At 33.6% G+C, this 12,311-nt stretch overlaps 2 protein-coding genes across 3 annotated transcripts; one reads left to right on the top strand and one right to left on the bottom strand.

Moving 5' to 3' along the window:
• Positions 1-2,346: 2,346 nt before the first annotated feature.
• On the top strand, positions 2,347-4,567 carry LOC145599306 (bifunctional dihydrofolate reductase-thymidylate synthase-like). The gene is made up of 3 exons (XM_081655704.1): positions 2,347-2,552; positions 3,112-3,665; positions 3,892-4,567. Exons 1-3 carry the CDS (start codon positions 2,490-2,492, stop codon positions 4,220-4,222), a joined length of 948 nt encoding a protein of 315 aa, XP_081511830.1. The 5' UTR covers positions 2,347-2,489; the 3' UTR covers positions 4,223-4,567.
• A 941-nt stretch (positions 4,568-5,508) lies between these two features.
• LOC145598031 (pentatricopeptide repeat-containing protein At4g01570-like) lies at positions 5,509-9,025 on the bottom strand. 2 transcript variants are annotated; one of them, XM_081654320.1, is made up of 3 exons: positions 8,782-9,025; positions 5,875-8,407; positions 5,509-5,732 (listed from the first exon to the last, which is right to left on the bottom strand). In XM_081654320.1, exon 2 carries the CDS (start codon positions 8,375-8,377, stop codon positions 5,918-5,920), a length of 2,460 nt encoding a protein of 819 aa, XP_081510446.1. In that variant the 5' UTR covers positions 8,378-8,407; positions 8,782-9,025; the 3' UTR covers positions 5,509-5,732; positions 5,875-5,917. The 2 variants fall into 2 exon arrangements, with proteins under 2 accessions (XP_081510446.1, XP_081510445.1); XM_081654319.1 differs by having other exon boundaries at positions 5,509-8,407.
• Between the last annotated feature and the right edge of the window lie 3,286 nt (positions 9,026-12,311).

Here is a 12,311-nt window from a genome sequence, read left to right as displayed (position 1 = left end):
CAATTCCCTTTTACAAAAGGCACAACAAAAAGGGGAAATTAAGTAAGTACAAACCACCAATGACTAATAAACTTTAAACATTTCTCTTTGTTTTACCTTAAACCTCATATCCCCTCATCTTACCAGCACAGGGGGCAACACATGCCTACTTCTAACCTGTAAAGTAATACCCAAGAAAAAAAAAAAACAAATCCCGAACCACTCTCCTCCTAATAAACAATAGAATGAACAAAAGAGATTAGCACAAACCATATTACCTACATACTAATGGCCCTAAACATCTAACACCACATCTTTAGCAAATAAGCAATCATCCAACAACTAAATAGCATACTAACATGGAGAAACCCAAAAGGAAGACATGCACAAAGTAGGCGCAAAACAACATACCGTTTAAAAGAGCAGCCTTTGTAAGCAGTTTCCACCCAAAAAATACCCAGACAACTGTAAAACAACCGAAAATCCCACATCACGAATAGTGAATGCACCAACAAATACCCATATATAAATGTTTCATTGGATCATTAACAATTAAAGAAAGCAATGAGATTAAGAGCCAACAGAATTAAGAAACCAATGAAACTAAGACCAAAAACAACAAATAAGGGAAGCAATGAAATACATAACAGAATGAGCAGGAATAAACTTACAGAGAGAAGACGACACAAATGCACTACAAAGAACAATCAAAATGTTGACTCACCGCTACAGAATTACACAATAGATGTCCATGCAATATCAGTCACACCATGTTAATTATGCTAATTCCGTCTCTAAACACCATGCAACCCAAATAACATCCAATACAGTAAACAACTGAGATAACTGATACAAAATATGCATATATACAAAAACATACATAAACAAAGGGAAAACAACAGGGATTCATGCAAAATCAATACCAAAAAACAACGGTAAAACAGACAATCAAGTCATTGCTTATGGAAAAAGTCAAAAACCAAAAAAAAGGAAAAAAAACCACACAATAACAAACCTCTCAAGAATTAAAGAAAGCAATGAGATAAAGAACCAACAAAATTAAGAAAACAATGAAAATAAGACCAAAAACAAAAAATAAGGGAAGCAATAAAATAAATAACAGAATGAGCAGGAATAAACTTACAAAGAGAAGACGACACAACTGCACTACAAAGAACAATCAAAATGTTGCTTATTCAGAAAATGCAATTAAAAAAAATAAACAATAATGAACTCCAAAAAAAAAGAAATAAAAGCAATGAAATTGAAAGAATGTGAACAGAAATACACTTACACAGAGAAAATCGCACAAACCCCATCCTGATTTAGTCCAGACATGTATATATTTACAGTCCTAATAAGAAGAAATTTTTTTGCAGCCCATAAACACCGACCTAAGTACCCAAACAGTATCTAGTACTGTACACCGTACCAGCTCAGACCTCAGTCACCCACTCCCATCACCAAATTACACTAATTCAGCAGATCACCACACACTAATTCATAACCAATCAACGAAACTAAGTACAATTCTGAATACATAATCATGATGATATGTATTATCAGCTTAAACCCACGCTCTAACTGGCAAATCCACCACAGCAAGCAAAAAGAAAAACCACCTGCTTAAGCAAAGGAAGTCAAAGCAAGCAAGGGCAAAACTGGCAATACATTAATGTTGGGGGCAGAGGGGTAATAGCGCCAGAAGTTACTATTCATAAGAACAGTAACTTCCCTCTTGAACTTTTATATGGTTTATTATAGATTCCCACCATTTTATTAACTAGGGGGTAGGTAATAAAATGGTGGGAGTTCTCTAACTATGTAAAGACATAATTGCCCACAACTTAATAATGCATATCAAATTAAGTCTTTGATTAAGACAATAAGAATAAAATTATAATTTTGGCCTTTAATCTTAACTAGTTTAAATCCCGTGCAATGCACGGTTGTTTTAAATTTTTTAAAGAGTTATTATTGTATTGAATTTTTTTTTTTAAAAAAATTATATTAATAATATTAATTCAAAAGTAAATATAAAAATATATTAGTTGGGTTTATATGAAGAGTTATTATTGTTAAGAATTTTAATCGGAAGAAAGATATTTTTCATTATTATAAAATGATTTCCTTTAAAGAATCTTCGTAAAAACGGAATGTAAAATGGGCGGGAAAATTGTTAATGACATTGTGACAAGTGTCATTTTAGATTTGCTTTTAGTATAAGTTAATTGATGATTTTATTCCAACTTATATGTCTAACAAGAGATTGAGAATATTTGACAAACTCCCACTTACCAATTTCCATTCCCACTCTCACTTTATATTTCCCAAATTTTTATTCCCACATGCCGAACGCCTGGCAAGAGTTATACTTCGAAATATATAACATTTTTAATCATGTTCCTTAGAGAAAACAGAAAACTATAATTTCTTCGCAACTACATTGGATTTCGATTTTTTTTTTTTTTTTTTTTTTTAAAAAAAAAAAAAAAATTGTTTGCGCGCAGATGTTGACAGGGCAATTTGCTCAAAAATCACATCTTTTCTGGCGGAATTTGCATAATTCGCAGGTATTATTTTCTCCTTTATACTCAATTTTAATTTATAAAACTACCATAATAGAGCTAAATTATCACCAAGTAATTCACAGATGATAATTTATACCATCTGTAATTCACTTATGATAATTATCAGAAAGTACTCTGTATATCTTGCTTCACAATCTTACATGTGCTTTGTGTCTATTTTTTCTGACTATGAAATTTTGTCTATATTGATAGAATGAGAATTACTTACTCCATTCCTTTTTATTTGTCCCATTTGTAATATAGGATACTACAACGTTTAATCGCCTGAAACAATGTATCTTATAATAAAATTACCCTATATTATTATGGTTGTATTTAAGTGTTAAAATGAACTATTATAGAGAAAATGAAAGGTATTTGTAATGGTTTTCGAGGCGAAATCAATTGTGGGAGTGGATGAATCTTTCTCTCCTCTTGATCATGTGTATGAAATATTAGAATTTGGTTGAGGAAGTAATTAATTGAAATTCTTAGTAAAAGCTAAATTATGTGATTTTGATGACTTGTATGTGTCACAAATTTTAACTATTCAGAGTTTCAGACCTGGTTGATCTCTCATGGAAGTAGCTATGCCAACCACATTTCAATTTCAATGCCAAAACTATCGACATTTCGAAATGTGAGTACATGGCCAGAATTGTCTTGTTCACTCAGGGCTTGTGAAAGTAAAACTTCTGTGGATCTTTGCAATGGGAAGAATGAAGTAAATTGCAGTCTTGAAAGGCCTTATCATGTTGTGGTTGCTGCAACTCGAGAAATGGGAATTGGGAAGGATGGAAAATTGCCGTGGAATTTGCCATCTGATCTCAGATTCTTTAAGGAGCTCACAACAACTACAATGATTGATGGTAAAAGAAATGCAGTGATCATGGGGAGGAGGACTTGGGAAAGCATTCCTCAAAAGTATCGGCCTTTACCAGGCCGCCTCAATGTTGTGCTGACTCGTGCAGGGACATTGGGAGCTGCAAGATGTGAAGATTTAGACCATTTAGTTATATGCAATGGCTTGTCCTCAGCATTGAAGTTACTGGCAGAACCTCCTCATTGTATGTTGATTGAGAAGGTGTTTGTTATTGGAGGTGGCGAAATTCTGAAGTAAGTTGATTGTAGCAGTGGAATAAGTTCTGTTGATACCACTGAAGTTTAGTTGTTGAGTGTTTTTAGAGATTTAGGCTTACAAAACTTGCTGTGGAAGTTTTAATACTACGATTAAATTTTAGAATGGAAATCAGAACACTGTGGAATGAGTTTTGTTGTAATCGTAATTTATTTTTATTGTTTTAACGGTTGCTGATGGTCATTCTCTGTTATTTTGTTACAGAGAAGCATTGAATGATCCTGGTTGTGAGGCGATTCATCTGACTGATATAGAGGCAAACATCGAATGTGATACATTCATTCCCAGAATTGATTCATCATTGTTCAGTCCATTGTTCTCATCCAGGCAGATGATGGAAAATAATATTCGGTTTTCTTTTGTGACTTATGTCCGCAAGAGCAATGCTGAAATATCCTCTAGTTCACAAGATAGTGCTTGTGATGTTGAAAGTGGAAGGGCTGCAAACAAGGCATTGAACTTTCACAAGAATCATGCTGAGCTTGATTATCTCAAAAGGATTCAAGAGAATATTATCAGTTATATTCTTAAGTGAGTGAGCACATATATCACTATCTCGTTCTCTCCAGGCACTGCTTGATGCTGCATTGCATCCTTCAGTGTGTATTGAAGCGACTGAATACTTCTCAAACACCTGGATGATGAGTCTATCCTTTTTTAGGGATGAATTTTACTGTAATGCCGCTATACTGCTGAAGCATTGATGTGTTTGCAGAAAGTTTGTAGCAGACTAGCAGCTGGTCTTGGTTTTATATCCAAGGTCTGAACTCGGCTAGCATTTTATTTTGGTAATGGTGAATGATCCAAATTTAGATGAACGATGACAATCACCTCTAACAGATTTTGTTTTTGATTGAAATTGGAAATAGCTTTGGGTTGGGATGCTCTCCTCATATGATCAAATCTTTTGGGATGCTTTAAGAAATATCAGCAGATATGTTCACACCTTTGAATTTCATTTGACTCAGAAAGGCAGTCACATGAAATGTTAACAGTAGATAAGCAAGAAAACTGCATACTAATTTTTCTCTCAATTTGTTTTAATAATTAATCCAGGAAAAAAATATAACCTCCATCATACCACTATTGTATAGAAAATACAGGAAGATTCTCTGTTAATTAGAACTCTACAAACTACAATCTACACCAATACACAATGCTGATAAAGAGTCTCAAAGAATACGGCAAGTTTCTCCTTCTAAGCAGCAATCCATTCTTCACTCCTGCAGATTGAATGATTAACGTACGCAACGAACATCTATGGAAACTCCACATTCACATCAATAGCTTTAGAAAGGTTTTTCATAATTATTTACCCGAAATCTAGCAGATTCTTGTGCAACAAAGCATGCAAGCAAGTGTTCCTGCCTCATCAAACCTTCATGTAATGCCTGCCCATCAAACAATGATATAAAGAACCATAAAACACCTCACGGACTTATTAATTTTTCCTGTAGCAGGACACATGAAGAGCTGCCCTTCTAGTTTTTCTATTCATTTTTTTTAACCTCAGAAAACAGTTCATTATATGACTAGTAATAGAAACAAATTTACAATTAGGAGAGCGACCCTTCTGGTTGCAATCAATCCGGCTTCTTGTGCATCCACTCGATATATTGCAGCACTTAGCAACTCCTCTTTCTCATAAGGCATCTGCATTAGCTTTGTCTGTAATGTATTTACATTCTCTACAATATCACCGTCCCTTCTGTGAATGGCATGGCATCTTATGCAAGGCCCTTGGAGATTCAACAATCTTCATACCATCACTTTAAGCAAAGTTCCTGTTGACTTGTATAGGCACCTGTGCTGCTGTACAGATACAGATAAGCTTCAGAGTAAAGCTTATAAACACTTTCATTTATATGTATCTGTTATTTGGAATTGCTTGTACATAAGAGGAGATCTTTGTAGCGAAAAGTCTATGATGTGACACTAGTTGATGGACTTCTTATAGTGATACCCTTCTGGATACAACTACAACTAGGTTTTCACACTTTTTATATATAGTGATACCCCTCTGGACTAAAAGTTTGATACACAATCTGTTACAGAAAAAACAGCCAACAAAACAGAGAATTCTTATCATTATAACCCACAAAGGCCACAATTTACTTCAAGCAATATTCAATATTATCCAATCAATTTTTCTAGTTAAGTATGAAGTAAAAGTCTCAGGGATAGTACCCAAGACCTCAAGGCTCAGGTTTCACATCGGATCAAATCCCATCTACATCAATGACATTTTGGTGCTTTCGGTGCCCTTGGTTGGTGCTTTCTGGTGCTGGACTTTCTTCATCTCCTTCCCGAGCTTATCCAATATTGTATCCGTCACATTATTTGGTAAACAACCTTCATCCAGCATCATCCTTAGGAGTTTGTGTGCATCTTTCAGCCTACCCACCTTTGTATGAATTTCAATTAATGTGTTAAAAGTAACAATATCAGCGTTTATCCCACTTTTCCTCATCTGCTCAAAAAGCTTCAATGCTTCATCAACTCTACCAGCCTTACCAAGGACATTCATGAGAGTATTGTACATAACAATATCAAGATAACCACCCTCGCTCACTAGCTTATCTAGAATGGAGCTAGCTAGATCTGCTCTTCCCATCTTTCCCAAACTTTGAATGATAATGTTATATGTTGCTACATCAGCTGGACAAAGGTTCTCACCCATTTCATGAAGAATTCCCCACGTTTGATCAAAATAACCCTTCTTCACAAATGAACTCATTATGGAATTGTATGTGTAATTCACAGCATCAATTCCCATATCAGTAAAAACCTCAAACAGCTTGCAGGCTACGCTCAATTGACCCTTTGCCAAAAAAATGGACAAGTATGTATTAACCATGTCAATATCAAATGAGTTCATCCCTTTTGCTTGAACTCGCCGACCCTTGTTCAAAGAGAACCATTTAAAAAATTGGCCATTGGATTTGACTTCATTCGCCAATCGATCCATGTAAGGAGATGATGACCACTCATCCACATCAGCAGTGCCTGACTCCCAATCTGAAAATTCATCATCACCTGATCCTACGCCGCTATCTGCTCCACCATCAACTGAGAGCAACTCCACAATTTCACTAAAATTGCCTTCAGCTGGGAAAATTGGGGTGCAATCCTCTCTTTTTTTCTGCTGATGTTTCATTGTAGCTTCCATATTAGCTTTCCACTTGAGAACATTGTGCAACAAATTTCCATCTCTTATGTGTCTCATCAACTGGTCTGTTGAATTCCATCGACCTTGCTTATAAAATCCAATTAAGAGTGAAGTTATAGTGACTAGATCAACAACAAATCCCCTGCCTTCCATCTCTTCTACCAAATGCAAGCCTTCCTCGATTTGGCCCTCCCTACAAAGATGCATAATGATGATGCTATAAGTAATTCCATCGACAAACTGCCCTTTCTTTTTCAAATCACAGAAAAGTGTGTAACCAGCAACTGCCCTGTCATTTTTAATCAGCCCATCAATTAAAATGTTGTATGTCCAACATGTTGCTCTAACCCCTTCTTGCGTCATCTTCTCAAAAAGTTGGCAGGCTTCTGTGAGCTTTCTAGCCTTTAGAAAAGCATCTAGGAGAGAATTGTATACAACAGTATCTGGTTGGAAACCACTACATAGCATTTCATTAAAGATCTTAGTTGCAACTTCAACCTGATATGATTTAGAGCAGCCCTGGATTAAGATCCGATAAGTGAAAGCATCAGGCTCATGACCTGAGTGTTTTAGCTCCTCCCAAACAATTAATGCATCCTTCACCTTGCCAACTAAGCAGAGTACATGTATGAGACTGTTATAAGTACACAAATCTGGACCACAACATGTACCAGCACTTGGTTCCTTCATCTCCCTAAAAAGGCGGAGTGAAGTTTCAAGGTCACCCCAACAGCCAAATGAATGAATGCATATATTATAACCCCATGTATCTAATGCAATGTTCTTCTCCCTCAAACAGGAAAATACTTTCCCAAACTCTTCCTTCATTTCAGCTCTTCTGAGAGAAACGAGCAATTCATTGCAGGCAATAGGCTCACAGGGAACAGCAGCTCCACTTCCGCTGGACATTTCTAGAAGTCTGGTAAACATAGTTAAAGCTAAACCAAGCTGCTTTTTTCGAACCAGAGCAATGACAACAGAATTATACATTACAGGACTAAAGGTAGCTCCTAAAGCTTCCATCTGGTCAAGAGTTGCGAGAGCAGAATCAATCTGACCAGAATGGATAAAAGCATCAAGCAGAAGCTTAAAGGTGGCTGAATCAACAAGGACGCCATCATGCTTCATCGCACTAAATAGATACTGCACCACATGATCATTAAGGTGATTGCGACTCCTTGGATGACAAAGTACACGGAAGATTTGAGAATAAGCTTCTGTAGAGTGTTTATAACCATACGTATCAGAGCACCACTTGAAAAACTCAATCTTTTTGGAAGGGTCAAGGGAGGTCTTTCTAAGAACATGCTGAATAAGACACTCAGAGAGAGATACGGAATCAACATCAAGATTTTTCGTTCCAGATCGAGACAATGTTTTAGTGACATGGGCTGCCACGAGAAGGTTCCCAATTTCTTTTGATGGAGTAGAGATAGACTTTGATCTCTTCAATTGGCCAGAAGTAGAAGAGCAGAAGAAACGAAAGCTCCTCCACAAAACAATATCTAAAGAAGTTTGCATCCCAAATCATTCTAAATCTTCAATTGAAACCTAAAATCATGATCAGGTTCTCAAGTTTATTAAAATGTAGACTTGAAATGCGAGACAAAATGCTTGAGTCATACAGAAACCACTCAAATCACAGGACAAAAACATAACTACAACCACCATTCACACAATGATCTTGCATTCTTATATTTGACATTTTGCATAATGTCTTTCCTACACCCTTCTCACAATCTCCTCTACATTTAACCAGAATTATAAGTTGAATCATACATTACTTCATCACAAAATCAAGTAATCAACCTCAAATAATAGCAAATATGAATTTAATAACTAATACACTAGATTAACAAGTAGTTCGTATATAATTAAATTAGATTGTGAAATTGATATGATGATAACAAAAAAAAAAACCTTACCTGAGAAGCTGCTTCAATGGGGGATACAAGTATTGGATTCAACGGAGAACGTTGAATGGAGAAGTGAGAGAGTGGTAGAGTTGGAGGGCATGATAACCCCATTAAAGAGAAAACGTCCCTTTTGCCCCAAATGATAGTGTATTTGATACTTCGTAGGTTTTAAGAAGTGAAAGTGGGAGGAGATAGATAGGAAGAGGTGAGGGCGGCAGTGGTGGAGCGGAGAAAGCCGGTGGTTGTGGAGCGGAAAAACCGTTCACTTTACGCTGAAACCAAATGTAAGCCCATGCGATACACGGTTTTAGTAATCATTTAATTTAATTTAAATAAAGATTTTACATGCACCCGGTGTACAGTAAAAATATTGTACATCAGGCCATGTAAGCAAACTCACACGTGCCATCACTCAACCAATTTCTATCCCGACCTTTTTTCGAAGCAAAAATTGTAAAAACCAAAGAAAATAGAAACCCCAAATTTGAAATCGTTGTATTCAAGATTATTTTTCGAATTATAATTAATTTCAGAAGAAATTGTGAAGATATGCGATTAGACTCAAAGCAAAACTGAAATCAAATTCAACCGTTTGAAGATTTCGAATTTGGATATGGAGAATTCGGCATTTGAGGTAAAAATTAAGTGAAATTGAATTATTGTTCTGTTATAATTGATCAAAAACGTGAATATTATTGTGTTTGGAATGCATAATATTTTCAAATTTAATGTATACTACTACTCATTAAATTGCAATGATAAAAGAATGGGATGAGAAAATTGTAATCGAAATATTGTTCAACATTATAGCATATTGTACAAATTCATCCTTCAAGTATAAAAGTTACTCTTTCTATTCACAAAAGTTACCCTTTTCATGTATAAAAGTTACCCTTTTTATCCACAAAATGTACCCTTTTTGTGCATAAAAGTTACCCTTTTTACCCACAAAAGGTACCCTTTTCATACATAAAGTTACTCTTTTACCCACGAAAGTTATCCTTTTCATGCATAAAAGTTACCCTTTTTATCCATAAAAGGTACCTTTTTCATGCATAAAAATTACCTTTTTTTCTGCTGCTGCCTTTTCAACGTTTCTTCTTTCCTTGGCATCCTTCTTTTTTTTCTCAGCAATTGCAACCTTTCTTCTTTCTTCAATTGCCTTAACATAATCAGCATTTTGAAAAACTCATGAAAAAAATTAATAAAACACACCTTCATCTTCTGACGACTTCTTTGTAATCTTCTTCTTCACCATTGCATAATCAAACACTACAAAAATCAAAAACAAAAACAAAATACAAAACCTAAAAATCGAAAAATCAAAACAATTAAAATTAACAAAAATCTCATAAAATTAAGTAACCAAACCTAAATTTTGCAAATAACAACTTCACAGTAAAAGAGAGGACAGATAATTGTTGTTGAAGAAAGAAAAACCAGGTTGAATAGAGATAGAATTGTCAATTGAGGAAGAAAGAAGAGAGAGAAAGAACTTTCTGGATGAATAAGGAAGAGAGAGAGAATATATTGGTTTTTATTTGTAGGCAATGAAGTCTGCTGGCACGTGTGAATCAAAATAGAAACAAAATTGTTTCCGTTTAGAGAGCCGATTTACACTAACTTAGTGTAAATCGGATGTTATTAAACATTTGTGTTAATTTAAAATTGTGCATATTTAGAAAGATCATTCATTAAATATATTGATAAAATTCCTAATATCGTAAGATAATTTTTTAATTTTAACACTGAAGTTATCTTTTGTTGTTTTATTTATTTGATGTGACGCTTGAATTTAAAATCTCAAACCTTATTCACTAATTGTGCTTATGTGACAATCTAAATTTTTAATTCAAAAAGAAATGATAAATCTCGTTTTTTTTATTGATCAAAATAAGTTTTTTGCCTATGCGTTTATTTAATATACTCGTTTGATTTAAAATGTTAGTATCATTTATAATTGTTTCACTATAAAATATTATGGGAAATTAGTCATATGAGATTTAGTTTTATTCGTCTCGATGAGTACATTATTAAAATCAAACTTTTACAATATTTTCTAGGGAGAGATTAAAGATATTAGCGAGTAAAAATTTGCATCCATATATGTAAAAAAATAATATTACTTATTTATTTATTTATTTATTTTAGAGAAGATAATAATTGGTTTTTAAAAGTAATTTAAATTTTAATTATTCTCTCTTCGTTGGTTTTACCTATGTGTCAAAGTTTTTAAATCTTATTCGTCATTTTGCTTAAGTGACGAATAAATTTTTTAATTCTAAAATAAATTATTAATCTTATTTTTCATTGGACAAAATAATACATTTTCTTATGTGGCGCGTCATATGCTCTCGAAAAATGCCTCTACTTTATTTATATAATATACTAGATTAGATTATTTTTATTGATTCTTATTTAGAGTTACTGATCTGAAATTATTTTTACTGTATTGAAATTAATTTTACTAAATTGAAATTAGAATATTTTAGGTAAACTAAATAGGGCCAAAATTGAGAAAGGTAGTAAACTATTTTGATGATGACCATGGTTTTAAAATGTTATATTCAAGGAGAATTTGTCAAAAATCACTTTTTTCTAACACTCTTTTTTTTTTTTTTTTTTTTTTTTTTTTTTTTTTTTTTGAAAAAACATCTTATAAAAAAATACTTGTGAAAGCACACTTAAAATCACTTTTTTTTTTAACTAGTCGTTGCTGTGATCGTGTTTAGTAGTTTGGGGTGTTATTAACATGCCGATTATGGGAGCTTAATTTAATGTATTGTAAAAATTGCTTGTTGTATTGCTAATGTTAATCGTGCATGATTATCTTTAATATCTGATATCCGATTTTTTTGGATCAAATATTCATAATTTTTGGATCGGATGCGGATCAGATCATCAATTATTCAAAGAATTTTTCTCAACCCTAATTTAGGGTATAAATCGATGTTATTGTATATAAACTATTTTACTCCCTCCGTTCCTAAATTACATTCCTCCTTTCTATTTTTGATATTCCAAAATTACATTCCTCCTTTCTATTTTTGGTAAGTTTTTTTAGTAAATCAACTCTCTTTTTTGTTTTATATATAATGCTTTCTCACTCATCCTTACCTAATCTCACTCATAATTCTTGTTGCCAAATTACAATGAATATGATTGGTTAAAATTTTTTAATTAGGAGCATGTGATTGTTCCTTTTTTTTGCGACGGATTGATGACATGTCATGATAACTAATCTATCTTTGTACTTCCCATAGCATTATCTAATCATTGTTATTTGTCTTACTCATTCCTCCTTAATTCCCGTGTAAATTTCCTAAGAGTAATGTAATTTAGAGACGAAGGGAGTAAAAAGTTTTAAAAAAGTATTGACATTTTCTTACTCAATTACACTCTAGAAAATATTCTCTCTTTTCTTTAATTCCCAAAACTCTCTCTCCTTTTTTTTTTTTTTTTTTTTTTTTTTTTGTGCTTCTTTATAATGGCTTTATAACTTATGAGTCTCTCTCTCATCTACAATTCTACTTTCTAAA

The sequence above is a fragment of the Chenopodium album genome, chromosome 20 (assembly GCF_948465745.1).
Source record: "Chenopodium album chromosome 20, dcCheAlbu1.1, whole genome shotgun sequence".
NCBI classification, from domain to species: domain Eukaryota; kingdom Viridiplantae; phylum Streptophyta; class Magnoliopsida; order Caryophyllales; family Amaranthaceae; genus Chenopodium; species Chenopodium album.
The sequence above is the reverse complement of the archived record's forward strand: the minus strand, read 5'-3'. Positions and strand labels throughout refer to the sequence as shown.